Raw genomic sequence first — 25,805 nt, 5'->3', positions numbered from 1 at the left:
ATATATATATATATATATATATATATATATATATATATATTACTAAGATTACAATTAAATGTTTTATTTCTCCTGTCGCAGTCACTTTTGTGTTGTGTGATCCGCTGTTTCAGCCACTATCCTGTTTGTCCAATATAACATCCCTGGCAACCTAAACACTGTAATTGATATATGACATTGGTATTACACATTCACTGGTATCCAATCTTTAATTTTAGAGAATATGGTTTTGTCTTTAACGTTGCTGTATTTGCTGATTTTTATATTTGTGTAGTCCTTAAACAGGGAAGTAAATTGGTTTGTTAAAGTCGGAATATGCGGTAGTTTTTTATAAATATTTAAGATCTTGTAGATCTTGATCTAATTGTCCATCATTAAACCGTGTGTTGAATACTAGTTGTTTTAGTATATCCTTAGGAACCCGTTATTTAGAAACAACTGGAATAATTTGTTTTTGTTCTGGTATACAAATTGGTCGTCGCTAATGTGTTCGATTCTATTTTTCATTGCATTTAACGGTTCTACATTTTTGACTTTTAGTGTAATTAGAAGCATAGTTTCGAAACCTTCCTAATGTTGTAGGCTTTTGATACCAGTCTAGCATAATATGATTAATTATTTATTTAGGTTTATGGATGACTTTGGTATCTAGAAATGGTACACTATTATCCTCCAGTTCAACAGTAAATTGTATGTTTTTGTTAAACGAATTAAAAACTTTAACGTTGTCTCTATATGATCTTGTGGGACAGCGCAAATTATATCACCAACGAATTTGCATAGGAAAAGTAGCTGAAAGGGCAAAGTATGGACAACTTCTGCTATTAAATGATCTAAAACTTCTTCTTCTTGTAGTTTCTTCTCCTATCGGAGGTTGGCTATCATCACAGCTATCCTTACCTTATTGGCGGCTGCTCTAAAAAGATCTACTGAGCTGCAACTATACCACTCTCTTAGGTTTCTCAGCCAGGAAATTCTTCGTCTTCCTATGGATCTTTTACCCTTGATTTTACCTTGCATTATGAGCCTTAATATCTCATATTTCGCACCTCTGGTAATGTGGCCTAAATATTCCAGCTTTCTTGTTTTGATGTGCTTTATGACCTCGCAATCCTGTTGTAGCCGTCTTAACACTTCTGCGTTTGTAACTCGTTGAGGCCATGATATTTTCAAAATCCTTCTATAGCACCACATCTCAAATGATTTCAACTTCTTTATATTTTCCACTTTTAGTGTCCAGCTTTCCATTCCATACAACAAAGTCGAGAACACGTAGCATCTTAAGGCTCTTATCCTCAGATCCAGAGGAAGGTCTCGATTGACAAACATTGTTTTCATTTTTATAAATGCTTGTCTTGCAATTTCAATGCGTGTCCTTATTTCTCTACCTTGGTCATTGTTTTCATTTACCCAGGTTCCCAGATATTTGTAGTTATTCACTCTTTCTACTTGTTTTCCCTCGATATCTAGCCTTCCTACTGTATGTTGCTTAGAAATAATCATGAACTTGGTTTTCTTAACGTTCATTTGTAGTCCATATTTGATACTGACTTGATGTAATCTATTTACTAAGCGTTGCAATGCTTCTAGACTGTCTGCAAAAACAGCGGTGTCGTCTGCGAATCTTAATCTGCGATCTAAAACAACCAGAGCTAAAATTGGACTGATAGCCCTACCCATGATATACATTGTTGCTCTTTTCCTATTTTTGCGTAGACGTCTCCGTAGATTATTTTAATGTTTATAGTGAAGTAAAATTTTTTTAGTGCAAAATAATACCAACAAATAGAGCCAACTTCGTTATCAAGTTGGTTGAGATCTTTCCTAGGACACAGATGTAGGTAGTCCTTGTTTCGAGTAGGGTTTAGTATGTTCTCTTAAAGTGAAATCTTTTAACATCGACCTTATGTCGCTTTAATTTTAATTTTTAATACGTTTAATGTGTAAGTCAAAGGGTATTATAACTTATTTAAGGACTAGTTTCAATTTCTAACGATATTTTCACTGCCGATGGTATGATAAAACTGAAAACGTTATGAAATTTTTAAACCTATAAAAATATTTTTAAAATATATATCATTTTACACTAAAAGTTTTTTACTTCACTGTAAGTTGCACTGTATAGTGCATGGTAACACTGTTTTTCGACGTCATGGTCCTATTTTTTAATAAAGCTATACACATTAAAAATTAGAAAAATGTTCTTTAGCAATGGTCTATTAATCCGAATAACAACCAATTTACTGTAAATTAAATATTTGTACAAAATTGTTTTTAAATACAGATATTTTTTTTTAGTCATGTATATTAATTGTTTGAAGATTCAGATACGAAATTTGCTATCAATACGACTAAGTTGGTTTGGTCCTCCTCTTCCGCTGTTCTAGTGATTTATAGATCAACTTACGCGGCCATCTCTAAATCCGAGTTTGTTTAAGTAAATGCATTGATTCCGTTTCTATCGGTTTAATTTGATCACAGCCATTTTCCGATATCTCGTCTATCGGAATTGGATAATTAATTGAATTTATCGTTAAGCCGGCAATAACCTGTAAATAGTTGATTAGTTTACAGTCGTCTCGTCATTGATTTAGGTCGAAAGCTTAAATAATAAAATAGTTTTATCGTACTAGTTTTATATTTGTATAAAATACGTAGGATATTATAAAACAAACTATAAATATATCCCATAAACATATTTTTATGTATATTTGATATTCAAATGTGTCAATATCAATCATATACAAACACATACGACACATTCACTCTACAAGTCTTTTAGTCATTTATTAAATTGTGCATATATTATAAATATGGTCAAAACCACCAACTTTTCATATGGCAAAAGACCGTGCTGCTTCGCGAATTAATAATGCTGATATAACACGTAGAAACTATAGTTGCACTTTAAAATTATTTCTTGCTGATAATAAATTGAGTATTTACTGTAATATAACCGTAGCAAATTGACTGTACTATATACATTGAGATTTAGCTAATTTCCTTTCAACCAAATAATCAGCACCTAATTCGATGTAAGCATAAATTACGCACCACCTATCGCCATTGTTCCGACTCCCAAAACGTTATAATTTCTTGTGTTCGAATAGAAGATACCAAGTTAACCGATACAGTCGCTCCATTTTGCCTGGTATTACTAAATTCAAATATAATGTTATTTCCCGATCCCCGGATTTGTTTTTTGTTCTCGAATTGTTTCGAAAGGAAGATGTGCCCGTGTTTATTTCGTTTTTCATTTGTTCGGGAGATTAAATACAATATTAATTAAAATTGAAAGTGAGGCTTGTACACGATGGATCCTACTACAAAAATTTAATTCAATTTTGAACGTTCTTCAGCCAAGAAATTTGTTTTTTACATGTACATGTTCAATTTTCTATTTGTCCTTCAATAATCAGTTAACTCTCTATTTTATTGACTATTCTTATATTCTCCTCTTGGTGTGTCTTCGTTAACTTTGTGTAACTTTGAAGATATTTTTAACTAGCATTTGAATTTTTTATATTATTTTAGTTCTTTTGAGTTTATATCGTTTTTTCTTTTTTTTTATAACTTTTATCTACTTCGCGTTTTGGGGTCATTATGTATTACATAGATATGTTTTTTACTACCGGTTTTGTTTATATTTCACTCATGTATGTTGTCAATATATAGTTGCGTTTCTGGGGCGACTTTATTGGAAGATAGTTCGTTCCAGTACATGTAATCAACTTAACTAAAAAATACGCGTCAGAAAAATCATAGCATGTAATTTGTCTTAAGACAGCCACGTGCAATATTGACAGTAAAATTCTCTTGGTAATGATCCCCTACTAAATCATAAGGGAAAAATCCAGGAAAAAATTCTCATGATACTATCTCGATATGGTAAGTATTTCATCTTACATTTAATTTACTATCAATAAACACCAAACTGTGATTTTATATGTATGTTGTTCAAAAACATAAATTATGTATCCTCGATATGTTATTCAATTACTAATTTTTTTTTCTACTGATTTCCTCTTGTATTATGGGTAAGCAGATCTTACTGCATTCTACCGAAGAATTTGCGACGCAATTGGTTTCACTTAACATAATTAAAGCTGGTTTTTGGATTATTTTAATTTTACCATATGTTGCTATTAGGAATATACTTTAATCTGTTCATTGAATCCTATGTTTATTTTCTCATGTGTGTTTACATAATATGTGAGAAGTGTCAAATTTTCTATTTTTGTTATAAGATTGATGTTCACCTATTCTAACATTTAATGGTCTTGGTACATAGATAGATTTAGAGAAATGGCCTTTTGGCCTTTTCCACTGCGACCGTTTTAGATCTATTGTGGTCATCTAGTCCTAGATAACATTCTCTAGCCTGACACTTTTTAAAACGTCTCATAGCTTCGAGACTGTACCTTTCATGTAGCTATTTGCCGGTGGATTTTCTTCTCCTGATGCAAAAAACCGCACATTTTCCAGACTGTCACACTAATATAGAATGTGCTCTGCTGTTTCTTTTTCGTGGTGACAGAATCTGCACAGGTCATCATCTGATAATTGTATCAGCTTCAAGTGCCTGTTCAATTTACAACTCACAGAGTTCTTCTCGAGATTCAGAATCTATAGATAAGGTCCATAACACCCCTTTATCTGAAGGTATACTACCTCAGACTGTCCATAGATGTGTTTTGAGCCCAAGGTTACTTATCCTAAGTCTATTAAGGATCCTTTTGGACTCAAGGCGTTCCCAATATTCGTCCTGTACAAAGACGGTGTATGAGAGCAGCTTAGATGTATCTTCCCCCTCTATAGCCCTGAAAGATGCACTCTCCCAAGGCCTGAAGGTTGGAATCACCTTTAGCTACCGCACACTTATGACATCCGGCACAGTTAAGTTCCAGGAAACCCGGCCTGTGTGTACTTTTCAGGAAGCGAACTTGTGGTCCTGCTTTCGGAATTTTGCCATACACACCCAAGATGACTATTTAGACTGCCTTAAGCTTGTCTACATCTATTTTGACTTCCCGGAATTCTGTTAGTACTGCTACAACCTTAACAGAAGCAGCAGCTTCGCTGAAAGTCACACCTTCGGTTCCTTGCCTTTTCCCCTTGCGTTGGCTTTCATGTACTGTGCTTCCGACTGACCTTAGCCTTTTTGGGCCTTCGGCCTTATGGGTTTGTATTACTTTTGTCATGACCTCTTATGGATTTGACGGCATCTTTTTTGCCCTTTCAGCCGCCTTGATAAAATTGGCCTTGATTACAGCCCTGTTGACTTAAAAGTAATCTTGGCCTTATTTCACCAGCCTACTGATTTTGGCTTTATAGATGCAGGATAGCTTTGCAGCCTTATTTCTTTGTCTGTCATGAGATCAGCGTCGTTCAACGCTGTTAGTCTGACAGCCTTTTTGTTTCCTTGCCTATCAGCTTTGGAGATTTCTTTGGAAATTCTGGGCCTTTGGGCGTTCGGATTTTCTTCAGAAGCTCCCTGTCCTTCGGCTTTAGGAACTGTGATTTTGGCTTTGGAGTTCTCTGGCCCTTCGACATCTAGGGCCCTTTGGCCCTGAGTTTTTACTTTACCTGTTTTTTTTTTAAGATTCCATATTGATCCCACGAGTAGCTAGGGAAAGACAGTCAACCTGTCGCAGAGCCCCGCTTGCGAGGGTAATGTCTATATACTAAGAAGTGCGACCTGTTGCCCTAAAGGAACCATTTGCGACACTGTTGCCCCAGTGCCTTACAGCTTTCAAGGATGCAATGAAAAATTGATTACATACCCACAATCATTGTGGGTATGTAATCAAAAAATTAAAAATAAATGAAATTGTCTTAGATTAGGATTTAGTCAATTTTAATAAATAGATTCTCAAGATAGTTGAAAACAAATACACATTACAATAATATTTAACTTTCCCATAGGCTTAATAAAAAAATAATATAAAAATGCGGCTTCTACTTGCCTAACAAAAATTCATAAATTATTTCTATTTAATAGTACAAAATAAAAGGTAAGACGTATCAAAAGTACCAAACGCTAAGGGGTGTGCGGTTCAATACCAACCAAAAAAAATAATTAACCTAAATATGACACCACGAGAGGACAAGTGCGTGCGCAGAAAATAATATAAAAAAAAATAAATCTCAAATATTTAACCACCCCTTAGACGCAGTTTACAAAATTATAATAGGTATGTGTAAATATTTAATTAATAAAATAAACCGCAAATAATCTCTAAAAACTGTAAAGTATTTGTAAATATTAGAATAAAAACAAACCGCAAATGATCTTTAAAAAAACTATTGTATTCCGTAACAAATTAGACGATGTGTCTTCTTCCCGGTCCTTTCTTACCATTTACCTTCCCTTGGAGAATCAGCTGGAGAAGGCCGTTTTTAATCTAGCCTGAACTTTTCAGTACCACGGTCAAACCTAGAATCCCCCCTTTCCGTCGTCTTTCCGAACACTTGACAACTTGACACACGGAGGTCACCGAATAATACAGAGATTCAAACATTTAAATTTTATGATCCCAATTCTTCCAAGATGACTCTAGAAAGACCTATCTAAATTAGTTTAAAAAAAAAGAGGACGTTGCCCCTTAACTTCAGCACAATTTGCCAGACATTACCCCTATTTGAAAACTACTAATTTTATTTTCGCCACCTTGCTTATAATATATTATAGGCAACCGCTCTTACACGTCTATAATTATTTAAATTTTAATAAAATAGAGATGGTTCTACTTTAAATTTGGAACGTTACAGGAGTATAGTAAGTAAATGAAGGATTGAATAAATATTTTAATGAAAATATATATTTTTATTTTCATATAATGTATAAAAGGAGTTGAATGCAAAAAAAATTTTTACACATAGTCTGCAGTAAAATTGATTGTTAATTTTGTTATTAATATAAAAATATAACACAATATACTGCCACATAATTCAATATTATAATACAATACAAATTGTATGTTTGTGGTAGATGTTTATGGAAGATAAAAATAAAAAACCAACAACTCGGATTATGTTGTAAATTTTCATTTTATTTTAAAATTTAGCATTTTTGCATATGTTACATATATTTAATAAGACTAACGTGGGGTTTTTAAATATTTCAAAAATAAAAAAGGAAATTCATATTGAGATTCGACCTCACATATAGCAGCGTTTAAACCAAACACGTAAGAAATTTTCCAGTTAGACATGACACTAACGTATTTCAAAATTGACAGTTCTCGGTCATACAGTAATTTATTGTAATTATTATTTTAAAATACAAAAGCCTAAAATAATTATGAACATTTAATAAATAATACAAAACATATCACATAAATAATAATATTAATACATATATATTATATTATATCTAATATTATAAATATATATATATATATATATATATATATATATATATATATACTATATATAATATTAAATATATATGTATATATATATATATATATATATATATATATATATATATATGTAACGAAATAGCCCATCTCTGATACGTCATAATTCTTAGAAGGACAAATCTAGAAAACGTAAGAATCGGCATGTCAATACCGCCCGTATTCGATGGTTCTTTCGACGAGACAATTAGAGGTGGGACAACGCCAGAATATTCTCCAACCTAGTAACTGTAGTATATATACAAGTAACGATGATTAAAGTTTTTAGTTATTAAGATATTACCGAACTGTAAAGTTATAAATAAATATATGTATATAAATTCGAACCGCTCGTTTTATTTAATCTCGCTACAGTGGTGTTACGGTGTGAGTAAAAAGAAACAAATTCAGCAGTGATTTTTGAAAAAGACTTTTGAACTTTTGAAAAGTATTATTCGTCGGGAACATCCGCGTAGTGATCTTTATATAAAAGAACATTTAGAAAGTACGTGTGTGCCTGACCAAAGATGCTGCTAGTAGAACTTTCAGTAAAACAGTTGCGTGAGCAGCTAGAAGAACGCGATGAAGACTGCAGTGGGTCCAAGAAGACACTCCAAGAACGACTGAAGACTGTTCTCAACAAGAGTGGAGAAGACCCAGAGACATTCCAGTTCCAGTCAGCAGACGAAGCCGTTTTAACTAAAATAATTGATGGAAAATTCGAGAATGTTTCCAAAAGATTCGATGAAACGTCTCAAATGATTGAAGAATCCTCTCGAAAGAATGATGAAATATTCGATGAAACGTCTCAAATTATTAAAGAAATAGCTAGACAAAATGACGAGAAATTTGAAAATGTTGCTAGACGATTCGACGAGACTTCTCAAATAATTAAAGAAGTATGTAATCAAAACAATGAGAAATTTGAAGAAGTCTCAAGAACATTCGATAAAGTAGAAGAGAAGATCAAAGAGTTAGAGAGCATGATAACTAATACAAAAGTGCTACCACCAGTTAATACAATAGCCTTAGATCCGGTAGTGAAAGAAGAATCGCCTAGAGACGAAACGACACATAATATGAGATTTAAATTGCCACCATTTGATGGAAAGTCTTCTTGGTCCATATACCTTAGACAATTTGAAGCTATTACGACAGCCAATCATTGGACAGAACAAGAAAAAGCTGTTTCCTTGACTGCTGCTTTACGAGGTGATGCTGCAGATATCCTAAGATCGATTCCTAAGGGTCAAGAAAAATGTTACCAGACCTTGTTTACCCGACTAGACAAACGTTATGGAGATGCCCATCTACAACAAGTCTACAAGGCGCAACTAAGAAGTAGAATTCAACGAGCAAGTGAAAATTTGCAAGAGTTTGAAGCAGATGTTGCTCGTATAGTGCGGTTGGCTTATCCGGAGGTACCAGACAACATTTTGGAAGAAATTGCTGTAGATACCTTCGTCAATGGGTTAAAAGAAAATGAATTACAGAAAGCTTTACGACTAGCAAGACCAAAAGTTCTAGATGAAGCGCTCGCTATCGCCTTGGAACATGAAACAGCTAGTCAAACTTCACGGAGTCATCGAGTAAGAACCATTGAAGAAGTCGACGAACCAAACGATGAACGTCTGGAAGAAATGGTACGAAAAGTAGTTCGTAACACGATGCCGAAGAGACGCGAGCCCAGATGTTGGAATTGCGGTGACGTAGGTCATATTCGCCGTAATTGCAAGAAAATGATACAACAGTCGGAAAACTAGAACGGGTCGACAACAAGGGGCAACTGCCGACCTCGAGAAATACAGCCCCCATAGTAACTGTGAACATTACGTCCTCAGGTGGAATTCATAGCTTGTACATAGAGGGTCGTATCAATAATAAGTTTAGATCGTTTTTGGTAGATACAGGTGCAACGAGAACTATTGCACGGCCAGAAGTAGTACGAGGCCATCTTAAATTAATGCCTGCAACAGTAAAGCTTAGAACAGCAACTGGTGAGATAATTAAGACATATGGCGAGGCTAATATGTCAGTATCCATTGGCCAGACCACAGTGAAACATACAGTATTAATTGCAGAGATCTCCGATGAGTTCATATTGGGGATGGATTTACTAAGGAAAGTTGGGGCTGTATTGAATGTCAAAGATGGAATTCTCGAGATCAGTGGTGAAGAGTTGCCGTTTCATGAAGACAAAGAAGATGTTATCAGCTTAATAACTACTTGTGACGTAACAATACCCGGTAATAGTGAGAAAATTTTGATGACCAGACCTGATGGTTACTGCCGAGAGGGAAGTTTAAGGATGGTCGAAGATGTGAATAATGCCGAGTTCCTAACGGCAAAAGCTTTGGTGAGAATTCGAGATGTCGTTCCTGTAAGAGTTATGAATTTAAAGGGAACTGCTATTAAGTTAAGTAAAAGAACTTTGATCGGACAGTGTGTTCCCGTGGCTTCGATTTGTTCCATAAATACTAATGAGAAACCGTCGAAATCTAAGTATCCAAAGGAGCTTGTTGAGACGATGATTAAAACGTGCCAAAATCTTGATGATAAACGAATTAAAAAAGTGAAGTCTATGCTGATAGAATTTCAAGATGTTTTTGCCATGTATAAGAAGGATAATGGCAAAACAAGCATAGTAAAGCATAAAATTAATACCGGAGACGCTCAGCCAATCAGACAACAACCTAGACGACTTCCATTTGCGAAAAGAGATGAAGCCGAAGACATCATCAAAGATATGAACAAACAAGGGGTAATTGAACCATCAAACAGTCCATGGACATCACCAGTAGTCCTAGTAAAGAAGAAAGATGGTTCAACACGTTTTTGTATTGACTACCGACAGCTCAATGCAGTAACTAAAAAAGATAGTTATCCTTTGCCCAGAATAGACGATACTTTGGATACACTTTCTGGTTCTCGTTGGTTCTCCACACTCGATCTGAAAAGTGGATATTGGCAAGTAGACATGGAGCCAGCCGATCGTGAAAAAACCGCATTCTCGATAGGATCAGGGCTTTGGCAGTTCACAGTTATGCCCTTTGGTTTATGTAATGCCCCGGCCACATTTGAAAGATTAATGGATGCAGTTTTAAGAGGTCTAACATGGAAAACATGCCTGGTTTATTTGGATGATGTAATTGTAGTTGGAAGATCCTTCGATGAACATGCCAATAATCTAACAGAAGTCTTTCAACGATTGCGGGCAGCGAATCTGAAGTTGAGTCCGAAGAAATGTCACTTGTTTCGACGAGAAGTGAAGTACTTGGGACATATTGTAGCAAGTAATGGTGTAACAGCTGATCCTGAAAAACTTGCAGCAATTAAGGATTGGCCAGTACCAAGAGATAAACACGAAATTAGAAGTTTTCTTGGCGTATGTACATATTACCGACGTTTTGTCAAAGGATTTGCCAACATCTCCAAGCCATTAACAAAGTTGACAGAAGAAGGCAAAGAATATACATGGAGCGAAGAGTGTCAAAGAGCTTTCGAACACCTACAAATGGCTCTGATCAGCGCACCGATTTTAAGCTACCCTAGACAGGCAGGAAAATTTGTGTTGGACACAGATGCAAGCAACAGTGCAATAGGAGCTGTTCTTTCCCAAATCCAAGATGGGCAGGAGAAAGTCATCGCTTACTTTAGCAAAGTCTTGTCAAAACCAGAAAGAAACTATTGCGTTACCAGGAGAGAATTGCTAGGCGTAGTGAAGGCTTGTGAGCATTTCCATAAATACTTGTATGGCAGAAAGTTTCTTCTTCGCACGGATCACGCTGCTCTAAAATGGCTCCTACAATTTCGTAATCCAGAGGGCCAGATGGCAAGATGGTTGGAACGATTACAAGAATATGATTACGAGATCGAACACAGGGTTGGCAGAGTTCATTCAAATGCTGATGCCCTTTCGAGACGGCCGTGCAGTGCAAATTGTAATCACTGTCTTAAATTAGAAGAACGACTTTGCCCCGTGAGACGAACCACCGTCATTAATGAGCAATGGCAGCCTCAACAGCTACAAGACGCTCAAGCAGATGATCCATGTATAAAAAGAGTATTGGATTGGATGCGTCGAAGAGAAAGACCTTCTTGGCATGACATTAGTGCATGTAGTCCAGAAGTCAAGTGTTACTGGAGCCAATGGAATTGCCTAGTGCTGAAAGATGATCTTCTTTATAGAACCTTTGAGAACGATGATGGTACAGAAACTAAGCTTCAGTTGATTGTACCTAAAAGTAAAGTGTCAAAGGTATTGCGTCAGTTACATGACGGTGCATCAGGTGGACACTTTGGTATCACGAAGACTCTGCAAAAGGTTCGAGAACGGTTCTATTGGGTGAACTGTAAAGATGATGTAAGAAGGTGGTGCCGGAAATGTGAACTGTGTGCAACCAGTAATGGTCCAGTTGGTAAAAAGAGGGCACCCATGAGACAGTACAATGTTGGTAGTCCTATGGAAAGAGTAGCAATCGACATTGCAGGTCCACTTCCAGAGATAAATGATGGAAATAAATATATCCTGGTAGCCATGGATTATTTTACGAAATGGACTGAGGCCTATGCGATACCAAATCAAGAAGCTGCTACCGTTGCAGAGGTACTTGTTAAAGAATTCTTTAGCCGATTTGGTGTTCCCTTGGAGATCCACTCCGATCAAGGGCGAAACTTCGAGTCAACCCTTTTCCAAAACGTTTGTAAATTGATTGGTGTCAATAAGACCAGGACGACACCCCTGCATCCTCAATCAGATGGAATGGTCGAGAGAATGAACCGAACAATGGGTAAACACCTATCCAAGGTTGTATCAGAACATCAAAGAGATTGGGACCAGCATATTCATTTATTCCTTATGGCCTACCGCTCGGCCGTGAATGAAACTACAGGCCAGACTCCAACCTGCCTGATGTTAGGTCGTGAAGTTCGTTTACCCTGCGACCTAGAGTTTGGCTGCAGACCTTCCGAAGAACATGTTGCAAGCGAAGATTATGTCGACCGCTTGAAGTTAAGAATGAACAACATTCATGATCTTGCCCGACAACACATCCAGATAGCCAGTGACAGAATGAAAGATCAATATGATTCTCGATGCAAGAGTGAAAGCTATGAAGTAGGTGATCTTGTTTGGCTTTATAATCCACAACGCCGTCGAGGCTTGTCTCCCAAACTGCAAAGACAATGGGAAGGTTCATATGAAATTAAAAAGAAAATAAATGATGTAATATACCGAATTAAGAAGTTGCCGAAAGGTAAACCAAAAGTAGTTCACATAAATCGTCTTGCACCATATGCTGGCTCAAATGAAACAGAAGAAGCACGAACCCTTCAACATGAGATCAAAGATGACCGGCGAGCAAGCTTTAATGAATTTATGTCAAATTACGCAGAGAGAAAGGGTGCTAGATTCGGCGTGACCACAGAAGTTCAGCAGGATCTTTTTAGTGTTCCACATAACGTCTCTCTAGCCCACTGTGTTGCCCAAGATCTTGAGATGACTAAAGGAATCTCATCTGTATTTTATAAGAAATTCGGTCGTTTGGACGAGTTAACAAACCAGCAACCTAAAGTTGGAAGAGTACTGAGATTAGAAGATGGTTCTCGATCTTTGCTATATATGGTGACCAGGAAGTCGTATACAGACAGGGCAAGCTATGAGGATATATGGCGTGCTCTAACTAATTTGAAGAAAATTGTGTGCAATTACGACATCAAGTAACAAGTAATAAGTATAGAAGTATAACTTCAAAAATATATATCTAAATGAATGAGTCAGAGAACATTAAATTATTGGAAGAATTTTTTACCCAGCAACAATAGTAAAATTTGTTTAATTTATTAATGTTTTTTATTTTGGAATAATTTCCGAAGTGGACATACAAACGTGAAATAGACTTATTATAAAGTAAAATTGTGACTTAGTCCCAACAAAGATAGTAAATGGTAGCTATTAATCTATATTTCTTAGTAATTTCTTCCCTATTGAAATATTTTCATGTCTTCAGCTTTCAATGTACCTACCTACCTTAGTATTTTTTTTTTAAATTTTTTACAGTATCGATTGCTATCCAATATGTACTATTGCTAGGGTAACGTTAATAAACAGTAAATATTACAACCGGATAAACAAACATCACTTACCAGGACTAATCCCTTATAAGCGTAAATAATAGCTAACCAAACATTATTCTGTTGGCTCTCGCAATGTTCCAGCTCGGGCCTAATTTGGGCGTCATCCAAAGCTGATACGGGAGACTCTAACGGGAATATCTCGATGCGACGTTGTAGAGGATCAAACAGTTGCCAAAGAAACATTACTACAAAGTCGATCATCAACAGGCCCGATACCATCGAGTAGAGTTTCCAGGGTTGAACTTTTTTCTGTATAGATAATAAAAAAATAATTGAATTAAATTAAAGGCACATTAACATATACATATATTGTAATATACAAACGTTGTTCTTTTCGTATAAACCTATACCACAATATTGGTTAGATTTGTGCTCATATATTTATTATATTTAATACCATATTCAGTTTTCTCCTTTCAATTTTTTATTCCAAAACACTGGTACATATACAGGGTCGTCCTTAAGTAATTGTACAAAAAGTAACAATAGATTATACACTTTAAAATATTACGATTTAAGCCAAATTGCTTTAATAAAATGTTGATATTAAGAAAGATACAGGGTGTTAAAGTGCAAAATTAAAATTTTATTTTTCACTATAACTTTCATGTTTGTAAACATTTATATATAAAAATTTACAACTGTGTATTTTTAAATATGAGAAATTATAATTTGCTGTATACTTTGATGTAACTTATAGGAGGCGCCACTTATGCCACATATGCGGTATAAATTTGCACTTAACTTTTTTGTTCTTTAAGTTACCTGTATTTGGGATAAAAAATATTAAAGATATATTATTTTATCAAAAAAAAGGTATACCTGTTAATAACTTCAAAACTCAACAGTTTTCGAGATAATTGCATTTTAAAAATCAGCTGCATAATTCTGATCTAAGGCAATTACTCCAGGCAATGAAGAAAAAATAGGCAAAAACATTAATACTTCTGAATTTTGGTATAAAATACCTTCAACTAAAGTTAATAGTTAACGAAATATTAAATAAAATAAATATATCAGCACAATACTTAATAATAGGATTTGACAAAATAACAAAATAATAGGATTTTACATCAACCATTTTACGTTTTATGTTAAATTAAAGTCATAATCAAAACATTTTGTTTACAAACAAGATTAAGAAATAGTTAAACTAAATAACATAACTTTTTGTCAAAGTAAGTGTTCGATATGTCCACTGTCCACCGTTTTCTTAAATTGATTTGTCAATATATTACATAAAAGATCGTCTCATATTAAATAGCATCATTGGTTCTAAAGAAACTGCTGCAGTATTTATTTCTTCCCATAGTTGGTTGCGAATGTTTATGGGATTCTTATAGACACGTTGTTTTAATGCGCCCCATACACCAAAATCAAGCGGATTAAATTCGGGGCTACTTGGTGGCTATAATGTATAATGGATAAATATATTAATTTGGATACATATCCAAATCTTTGGTATATTATGGAACTACATCATATTTGCCACAGAAGTTAAATAATGTATTAAACTGTGATGTATGTCGTTCATTGGTTACTTATATACACACGGAATAACCTATCGATGACATTATATGATTACGTTACAGCTTATGAGTAACTATAATTACATCTCGAACAAATGAACTATTATGATTTACTAACGAACTAATATTATGCTGAACTAAATTGCATGTGTGTTTACTATATTTTTAACAATATCGGTTATTAGGACAACGATGATGTTTTTGTAAAAATGCTGAGTCTTTCAGGTTAGATTTGTAGCAAAAGTATTATGAAACAGGACACATATGTGTTATTCAATACCTGTGCTCTAGTTTCTATTTGCCCTAAAAAAAATGGGTAAACAATTTACGTAATGAACAATAAGTATTCTTTTCGGATTTTTTATAAATTAATTAATTATATCAATATCTCACCACATTGCCAATGAATATGACTAGCACGACCAATCCAACGTTCAGAAAAGTTGTATTTAAGTATGTTCTAACTGCCTTCTCTCTAGAATGTGGTGGTGTACCATCTTGCATAAACCACATATTTTGGGTTTTTAGCATTTTAAAGTAGAAAAAAAGTAATACAACGCCATTATAGAAACTTATAGAAGCGATAGCAAAGGGAAATTTTAAACATGATGACGGCCAACGTCTGAATACGGACACGGCACCTAAAGAAGAAGAAGAAATATCTTTTCTCCAATAAGACATTTAGTATCCATAACAAAGCATTTTTTGATCTTACATTATCATCTTTGAGTTGTTTTAATAAGAATAAACTATGAATTATGCTTATCTACAGGTATTCAGTGCTTTACCGCACAAATATCAAACTAAGAATTAGTGTGCAGCTGACTTTTAAAATGCATTTATCTCGAAAACGGTTGAATTTACTGATTACTAACAAGTATACCTTTTCTTTGTAAAAATAATGTATCTTTAATATTTTTTAACACAAATAGAGCTAACTTAAAGAGCAAAAAAGTAAAGCGCAAATTTATGCCACATATATGGCATATGTGGCGCCCTCTATTAGTTACATTAAAGTTAGTATAAAATTATAATTTATCCTACTCAAAAGTATCCAACTGTAAATTTTTGTCCAAAAATATTTACAAACGTAAAAGTTATAGCGAAAAATAAAGTTTTAAATTTTCAGTTTAACACCCTGTATCTTTCTTAATATCAACATTTTATTAAAGCAAGTTAGCTTTAATCGTAATATTTTAAAACTGCAGAATCTACGGTTTCTGTTTGTACAATTACTTAAGGTTCACCCTGTATATAAATTTTTACCATGTTAAATATTCAATTGTTTTAAAATTAACTCCCAAAAACAAATTTTATCATTTATTAAAATAAAAATACTTTATAAAAACTCCAATTAAAGATTGCAACGTTACTTTCAAATCAACATAAATGATTGTATGCCAGTCGTCAGAGACGAAAATGCCACTGAAAGTCTACTAAGAATCATACGAACAAGCTAAATTTTGCGGAGGATGTCGATTTTGGGATCCTAAAAAATATACAAAAAATTTACACCGCATTTACAAATCTTACACCGCAAAAAATTCGTTTCAAATAAAAAATGTAATTTTAAAGAAAAATGTTTATTAGCACTTTTTGTGCAGGGTGAACCTTTCTGTCAGAAAATGGTTCCTTGAGAAACAGCGCTTGAAGCGACCGTCGATTTTGAATATCAGTTACGCGCGCGAAATCAATTTTAAATGAAAGGGCATAGCCGGATAATAATGTTGCCCTAGGGAAAACTTGACTTTAAATTTTGGGGTATTGTTCGGCATCACAAAAGAAGAAGATTCACCAAATTTTCGCCTAAAGTATTGACAAATAATCTCAAAATTCCATAAAACGTCAAAATCGTATTTTGGTCATAACTCGCTTAATTTTTTGAGCATTTTGAAGCGTTTGAAAATTTTAAACGCCTATAAAAAAATATACACTGTGTGTCAGTAAAATGGAATAAATTAGCTAATAATAAGGGAGTATTCGAAAAAACGGTCGAACACGTCGATTAGTATTTATAGTTGCGCATTTTTTTCCATAAAAACTTTTTATACAGGGTGTATCAGATAAGGGTGGTCAATACTAACTTTTTATTTTAAATTGAACACCCTGTATATTTTTTAATCTTTAGATTCCACAGATCATTTTAGACATTTTTTGAATACAATGTCCTATACCTATCTTTGACTGTTTCGGAAATATTAAGTAAAATGCAAAAATTCACATTAAGAAAAGAAAATTATTTATTTGTCGAAAGTCGCTTCTTATTCTTTTTAAAGTGCCGTCTCCCTACGGAGGTTGGCAATCATAATGTCGCTACCACGGTCTTAATACGTCTTGCCCATTTAGCCATGATAAATCATTTGGTAATGATAAAGTAAGCAAAAACTATTTAAGCATACCTTTTTATTGATATGTAAAAAACAATTGTTTACTTTGGTTTAAAACGCCAATGCTTTATTGTTCCATGACAGAAGTAGTTGTCAGTACTATAGTCGTTTGAATTTCGTTAACTGCAAGCCAGAAAAATGGTTCATTTAACAGAAATGCACAAAATTACAATTATACAGATGATTGGCTATGGAGATAAGACACGGACGCAAATGGAAGTAGCTCGTTTATTTCACGAAGCATTTCCTGATTTGCGGCACATATCTCAATTAGTAAAATATAGAAGCAATTCCACGAGCTGAAACATGTTAGGAAGGTAAAAAAAGAAGCTGCCAATGCAATAAGTGAGGATACCAAATTGGCTGTTATGTTTGAGTTTGAGAACACCCACATACATATATTCGAAAAGCAGCCCCAGTACTCGATATTACCTATTCATCGGTTATTCGAATATTACAAGAAAACAAAATGCATCCCTATAAAATTATACACAGTCAGGAGCTGACGGAAGATGATTTTGACAGGTGAACGTACCTTTGTGAACAAATGATGGCAATACTAGGCAGCAATGTGATCCAATTTGAACATGTTTTGTATTCTGATGAGTGCACCTTTACTCTTCACGGTCATGCTAATCAACAAAATCGCCGCTATTGGTCCAGGGAAAATCCTCACTGGATGAGAGAAGGCAATACTCAATACCCTGAGAAGGTTAACGTGTAGACAGGTATTATTGAAGATCAGATCGTACGTCCGTTTTTAATAGATGGCAATTTGAATGGCGACAATTATTTAGCAATGCTCCAAAATAATGTAGTGCCAACGTTGGCCAAGTTGTATCCTGATTCAGGAAACCCACAAGTTCCAGCGAATATGATATGGTTTTAACAAAATAGAGCACCATCCTACTACAAAAACCAAGTCCGACAGTACCTCAACCAAATACTTCCAAATCAGTGGATAGGGAGGCGAGGATTGATGGAATGGCCACCACGATTTCCCGATTTGACGCCATTAGATTTTTTCTTATAGGGATATGTAAAAAGTATTGTATACAAAACTAAACCCACTGACTTAGCTGACTGACGAAAACTAGTAACGCTTGCGATTAGATCGATCTCATCTGAGATGTTCAGTAACGTTAGAAGAAATTTCTATTCACGGTTAGGGTGTTGACAAGACGTTTGTGGGGAGCATTTTTGAACATCTCCTACATTGATATTATTGTTTAGATTTGTATTATTTAGAAGTTTTTGAATATGTTGTAGCGACTTTCGGCAAATATATAATTTTCTTTTCTAAATGTGAATTTTTACATTTTACTTAATATTTCCGAAACAGTCAAAGATAGGACATTGTATTCAAAAATGTCTAAAATGATCTGAGGAATCTAAAAATTAATTAATGTACAGGGTGTTCTATTTAAAATAAGCAAGCTGGTATTGGCTACCGTTATCTGATACACCCCGTATAAAAAGTTTTTATGGAAAAAAATGCGCAACTATAAATACTAATCGACGTATTCGACCGTTTTTTCGAATACTCCCCCTTTTATTTATTAGCTAATTTATTCCATTTGGCTAACACACAGTGTATAGAATATAGAATTACAAATAAAGAAGTACTGGAGAGGGTTGGTAAAGAAACAGAACTAATCACCAATGTAGAAACCAGAAAACTGGAATACCTAGGCCACGTGATGAGGGGAGCAAAATATGAAATTTTGAGACTCATAATACAGGGAAAGATTCAGTGAAGATCTGTTGGTCGAAGGCAGAACTCATGGTTGAAGAATCTACGTGATTGATATCAATGCAGATCGATTGATTTGTTTAGAGCAGCAAGTTCAAAAATAAAAATAGCCATTATGATTGCCAACCTTCGTAGGGAGGCACTCTAAGAAGAATAAAAAAATAACAAGAAATATGCTCGAAAAAAAAAATAAATATGATGTATGACCAAAACTATGTTTCAGAATTTTTTTAGAATTTTAAAACTTGTACAAAGCAGAAAAAAATTGAAAAAACCGGTTTTTTGCCGTTGTTTCACCATATATTGAGTTACATTTTTAGTTAGACATGCGTTAGTCTTTTAAAAGTTATTTGAGTAATACCTGATATCAATACCTTTAATTAAGACTCCATATGAGCTATATTTAATTCTTAGAACCAGAGTTTTGGTGATTTAAAAAACAAAAATCTGATTAGTATCTTCGGTTCTCCGAAATTTTTTCACCGGTTTTAAGTTATAATTTTAGTTAAAGAGACGCTACTCTTTTGAAAATCTGAGCCATTAGTTGACGTTAATACCTTTAATTTGGATTTTAAATGAATCATTTTCTAACCCTAGAATAGGAATTGTGATGATTTAAAAGATGAAAATCTGGTTAAAATCTTGGGTTTTCATTTTCTGTCATTTTTTGTCGCAAGTATTGCTTTAATATTTCTCTCCCAATGTTTTCTAAGTGGTTTATTTGTTTTAAAATCACTAACTACTTCTGAGATATGTTGTTCTTCAGATATTCCTTGTTTAGTGTCAGTAACCCTTATTATCTCTATATAAAAGGTAGAAAGGTGTACTGATGACTGACTTATATAGCAATTAAAAATTTATTTGCATTTTTTCAATGACATCTTCATAGTTAAATTCTGTATTATTATGTTGTCCTTTATCTTTAAATTTTTTTGTGAGCTATTTTGTTTTTGGAAAATTTCATTTAGGGTACGCTTCTTTCCTTCTTGTCCCTTCGTTGTCGTAAATCTTTTAAGTTTTTGTGCATGTAGAATCAACTACTTAATGGTATTTATGCAAAACCCAATCTATATAAATATTTCGTTTCTTAGCAATTTTCTTTCTTGTTTCTTAGCGTATTTTTATACAAACTTATTTTCAGTATTAAAATTCCTTTTCGATAATCTTTTGTTTACATTTGCCCTACACAAATATTCTATGGCCCTTATGAATTCTTTGTATATTTCCAATTTACGCATTAGTTCCTGGAGTTCTGATATCTGTGTCGGTCTTCTGTAAGTTTACATATATCATTACAATGTCTATTTTCTTTTATTTTTACTTTATTTCTAGCAGTTCTAGACTGTACATTTTGTTATTTAATTTTTTTTTGATGCTTTATTTTTTTTTGTTGTTGCTATAATTTTTACATTGCTGTCTTGCTTTATTTTTATTGTCATGTGCACATAGTGTATTTTTATTATCAATTTATTAGGCGAGGAAAGAAAGCACAGGAACTTTCCGCGACAAGATTTATCGATGTGCAACTCTTTGCATTCGATTCGGAAGAGCATTAGAAAAGTTTGTGGACAAAATTCGTGGTGGTAAAATGAAAATTGCATTTTGTGCTTAACCCTCCATCACTAGCACCGTTAGAAAAAATCTAACATTTTTTAATATTTCGCCATAATTTTCGAAATATTGCTTCTTTTGGGTTCTGCAACCAGGAATACTCCTATGAAGACTCGTATAAGACTATGTTAAATAATGGTGGGTGTACCTATTATCTTATAGCCGACAACAGTTGTTGTTAGTTCAAATCTAACACCTGAGCGATCGCGTTCGTCGGAGCGTTAGAAAAAATCTAACTACGCGAGTGTTGGCGTGTGTTGATTTTTAGAGAGATCACTTAAGAAAAGTTATAATATTATCATAAAAGGTAAGATTTTTAGTGAAATACCTATAGATTGTTGAACATCCGTTATTATAAGCGCTATTTTGGTTTATTGCAGGTAAATATGGACAATAAAATGGAAAACCAGTTACTAAAATGGTATAAAGAGATAAACAGCGATGTGAAACCACTAGATTCTGATAAGGACTTAAGTGATGTTTATTCTGAACACAATATCCACAATACAGATTCTGAGCAGTCCACACAAGATCTACCCAGTGATCCTGAAGATGCCATGGAAGAAAGCGGCCAAGATGATGGTTATCCAAAATTTTATGGCAAAGATAAAACACTATGATTGAAACATTAGAAACACACTTCCAAAGAGCACACTGGTTTAACTAATGTTACTTACCACCACTGCTTAGAAGAGGAAGAAATCTAATTTTATGCATAATATCCTTATTTGTTTTGTTCTAGGGTAATGTGTATATTTTTTTAGTTTACCTAGATTTTTTTTGCAGTTTTGTTTTAAAAAATATAAGTTTATCGTTTTTTGTAAGTTAACAGTCAATAAACTTAACCAATAAGTACTAATAACTCATTTATTTGACCTATATCCATATGTTAGATATAATCTAACACGCGAGTGATGGCGTATTTTTTTGAGGTGTGAGTGATGGCGGGTTAAAGAAAATGCATTTCCAAAATACATACGAAATGAAAAATTTGAACCTCAGAAAATATCCACAGCATTGAGTTAAATTTTGTTATTCAGGGGATTTCGAAGTCGCTGAATACGAATATTCTAACGATGATAGTCCTCGAGCTACCTGATGCCCAGAATGGCCCTTGTTTTTCGGAGTATGTTACATCAATTCTAAATCAGTCGACAGTCATTACGCGAGGGATGTGAACATCACCAAACACGAATATAATAACAACGATGATACTCGAGCCAATTGGTGCCTAGAGTAGACCTCTTCTTCTGGAGTTTTATGTTATGTTCATTCGAAATCAGTTAACAGTCATTACTTGGGGGATTTTTGGTGTTTCCGAACACGAATATTACGACGGCGTTAATCTCAAAAGTATCTGGTGTCAAGGGTGAACTATTCTTCTGGAGTTTAATGCAAATAAAACTCGTGAATAACAAGTTAACAAAAAACTTCAATAGACGACACTCTGGACACCAGACACGTTGGAGATCATCACCGTCGTAATATTCATGATAGGCAAACCTAAAAACTCCCGAGTAATGACTTTTGACTAATTTCGAATAAAAATAACAAAAAACTCTAGGAGACGAGTTCCACATTGGGCTTTATGTAGCTCGAGAATCATCGCTGTCATAATATTCATGTTCATCGACCTCGAAAACTTTTAAGTAATGACTTTTAACTGATTTCGAATGAATGAAAATAACATAAGACTGCAGAAGACGAGGTTCACTTTTGGCATAAAGGATTGTCGCCGTCATATTATTTATGTTTAGCGACCGCAAAAACCTTCCAAGTAATGACGTTTGACTGATTTCGAATAAAAATAACATAAAACTCCAGAGGACGAGGTCCACACTGGGCACCAGGCAGCCCAAAGACCATTGTCGTTATCATATTTGTATACAGTGACCTCGAAAACCAATGAGTTATAAGTGTCGACTGATTTAGCATGAAATAAACATACCCCAGGAGGCGAGGTCCATCCTGTGTACCAGGAAGCTCGAGGACCATCGTCGTTATCATATTTGTGTTCAGCTATTTCAAAAACCACCGTTGATAGTTTCTTAGTTGCAAATTTTGCATTTTAGATGCAGTTTCAAAATGTATTTTTAGGCGCAAAATTTAATTTTCATTTTACCACCACGAATTTTATTCACAAATTTTCCTGACACTTTCCCAATTTTTTTTTGCAAAAAAATCACAACGAAAAAAGCGAATCATCTTGCTGCGAACGAATGGTATGTATAGTGCTTCGTTTCTTCGCCTATATTTCTTTATTTATTTTGTTTCGTATTACCATGTCATCAGCTCTAGATTCAGATTTCATTCTTTAAAAATTCTATTTCATCTTAAAGATTTTGTATAAAATTTATAATGGCTTTCGATGTTTAATCTTATATTCATTTTACCTTAACCTTTTCAAATCAAGCTTTTAGATTAATTTTTATTCTGGCGCACTAAACCTTCTTTGTCCCTGTTGCCTTTTCTAATTTTTTCCTTTGTCTATGTGACCATGTCTCTTCTCCATCTTCGTCCATTATCCTCGTATTCCATATTTTCTTACTCTGTTTTCGTACCTTTTTACCTTATGAGACGTAAGTCATAAAACGTAAGCTGTAAGCCGTAATTGAAACGAAGGAGACGACTAAAGTGGTGAAAATTAATGAAATGAGGAGAAAGCGGACAGATAAGATCCCAACATCTAGCAAAAATATGGAAATGGGCAAACAAGGGAGGGAATGAGAAAAGATTGTGAACAGATGGGATCATAAAAGCTAGGAAAAATATGGAAATGGGTAAAAAAGGGGCAGGGTGAGGAAAGAATGTATACAGATGGGATAATAAATGCTAGAAAAAATATGGAAATAGTCAAAGAAGGGACGGGATGAGAAAAGGAAGTATACAGATCGAATTATAAAAGATAGAAAAAATATGGAAATGGGCAAAGAATGGATGGGATAAGAAAAGAGTGAGAAAGGATGAGATCATAAACGCTGGGAAAAATATAGAAATGGGCAAATAAGTGACGGGATGAGAAGAGAGTGTAGGCAGATGGGATCATAAAAGCTAGGAAGAATATGGAAATGTGGAAGAAAGGAATTAGGAAATCAAGAGGGCTGATAATTAAAAAGAAATTTGAAGAACAAGGAGGTAAGTGATAATTGAACAAGCGAGAGAGATGGAAACGAAAAAGCTATTAAAAATTTAGAAGAAAAGGGTTTACGAAAATAGGGTCTAATAATTTGAATCCAAAGGTAAAGAAGGAAGGGATGAGTGAAAAGCTTTGCCACTTAATAATACAAAAGCGGGTGAAAAGAAAGAAATGCAGTTATAAGAGCAAAAGTACAAAAAAACAGTGGGCCGAGCGAAGCACAGCTGCACTTGGTTCCTAAATTTATCGCTATTAGATTAATAAAAAACCAACAAATGTTTACGACATATCTAGTTGATTACTTAAAAATAATATTCTTAAATAACTTAATGTACATACATGAGTTAAAAGCCATCACTATAAGAATTTTTTTAATATTTTTTAAATTAAAATTGGATACAGTTTAACTTGAATAATTATAGAATAGTGCGACACCTGTTAGTATAAAGGGGCCATATTTCAAACAACGAAGCATCTGTTGATCTGTCCACAACAACGAAATCCCTGTCATGTCAGATGAGAGGAAACCCAACAGTTACGTTGACGCCGCTTGTTCTAATTCAAGACTAGGATTTATTGTTTTATTTGTTCTCATCTTGACCGTCCTTCATTTTCGTTTATTTAGAGGATCTGAGGGATTTAACTTCTTATGCGGTTAAAGATCGCAGATAATCCAGGAAAATGTCAACATGTTAATTTCATTTTGAACAGATTAACCAAAGAGGTATACGAGGGTTGTAGCAATATTTTTTAGTTATTGTAATACCGATATAAAGAACTGACAAGTCTAGATAAAATCACAAATGTGCAAAGATTTTGGAAAAAAAGTAAAATATAAACATTGAGTGATAAAATAGAATCATGTACTGGTGGCTATAGAAACACAAGAACGGGAGATTAAGTGATTTAGTAAATATATTAAACAACCTATTGAAACAAGATGAACAACGCTATCTCAAAATGCGAACTTAAGTGGACAAGAATTTAAACATATTGAGAAAGTTATAGGATTAAAATTAAATGCTCTGTATTATCGGTTTAATGACAGTATCGGCTGAAAATGAGAATTTTATATCTTACATACTTAGAAATATGATGATGGATCTAATTCACAAAGTGACACCCAAATAAAACATGTTTAAATGACAGCACAATATTAGCAAATGATAAAAACCATATTGACTGAAAACAAAGAAAGTTTTAAGAAATTAACTCAAAATATTAGATGTTATTTGAAAAGACCCTTATTAAAAATAAATCTGATATATACGTATAAATCGTAGACCCTTTAATATGAATTCAAAAACAACCTTTTAACTTAATCACGAAAAATAGGATGTGCATCTCAAAAGATACTTAATATTCGTTTATTAAAATTCGTAGATTAATATTCGTTCTATAGGATATAAAACAGATGAATTATTTTTGTTTCTAGAGAAATTAAGATTTCTCCCGATAGTTGCGGTTACCGAGCACTGGCTTGAAGTCAACGAGCCTTTTTTTGTTGAAAAATATACCACAATTGCTAGATATGATCGCCCAAGTTCAGCCCATGGTGACACCCTAATTCCTTCTACAAATAATGATTTCTCTCCTATAACAAAATATGACTTTCTCTTGAATGAATCTTTTTTTGAGTTTTCATTGGTTTATAACAAGAATCTTAATTTATACATTCTTTGCATTTATAGATTACCTGATTTTTCCACGAAATTATTTTTTCAGAATCTGTTAAATTTGTTAGAAGACCTGCCAAGGTTCTATGCGGTGACTTGAATGTAAATTACGCTGTTGCTTGTGCTACCCAATTATCCTTGGTCAATATATTTGAATCGTATGGTTTTACAATGCACG

At 33.9% G+C, this 25,805-nt stretch overlaps 1 protein-coding gene across 1 annotated transcript in view; it reads right to left on the bottom strand.

The window, feature by feature from the left end:
- The window catches only part of GABA-B-R1 (gamma-aminobutyric acid type B receptor subunit 1), an 881,512-nt gene that overhangs the window by 68,898 nt on the left and 786,809 nt on the right, over nucleotides 1-25,805 (bottom strand). Inside the window, exon 11 of the mRNA XM_072537020.1 lies at nucleotides 13,545-13,784. Within this exon, the coding sequence (XP_072393121.1) occupies nucleotides 13,545-13,784 (240 nt within the window). The remainder of the gene's footprint in view (nucleotides 1-13,544; nucleotides 13,785-25,805) is intronic.

Source organism: Diabrotica undecimpunctata, chromosome 7, assembly GCF_040954645.1.
Source record: "Diabrotica undecimpunctata isolate CICGRU chromosome 7, icDiaUnde3, whole genome shotgun sequence".
NCBI classification, from domain to species: domain Eukaryota; kingdom Metazoa; phylum Arthropoda; class Insecta; order Coleoptera; family Chrysomelidae; genus Diabrotica; species Diabrotica undecimpunctata.
Note: the sequence above shows the minus strand (reverse complement) of the source record. Positions and strands in the feature narration are given on the sequence as shown.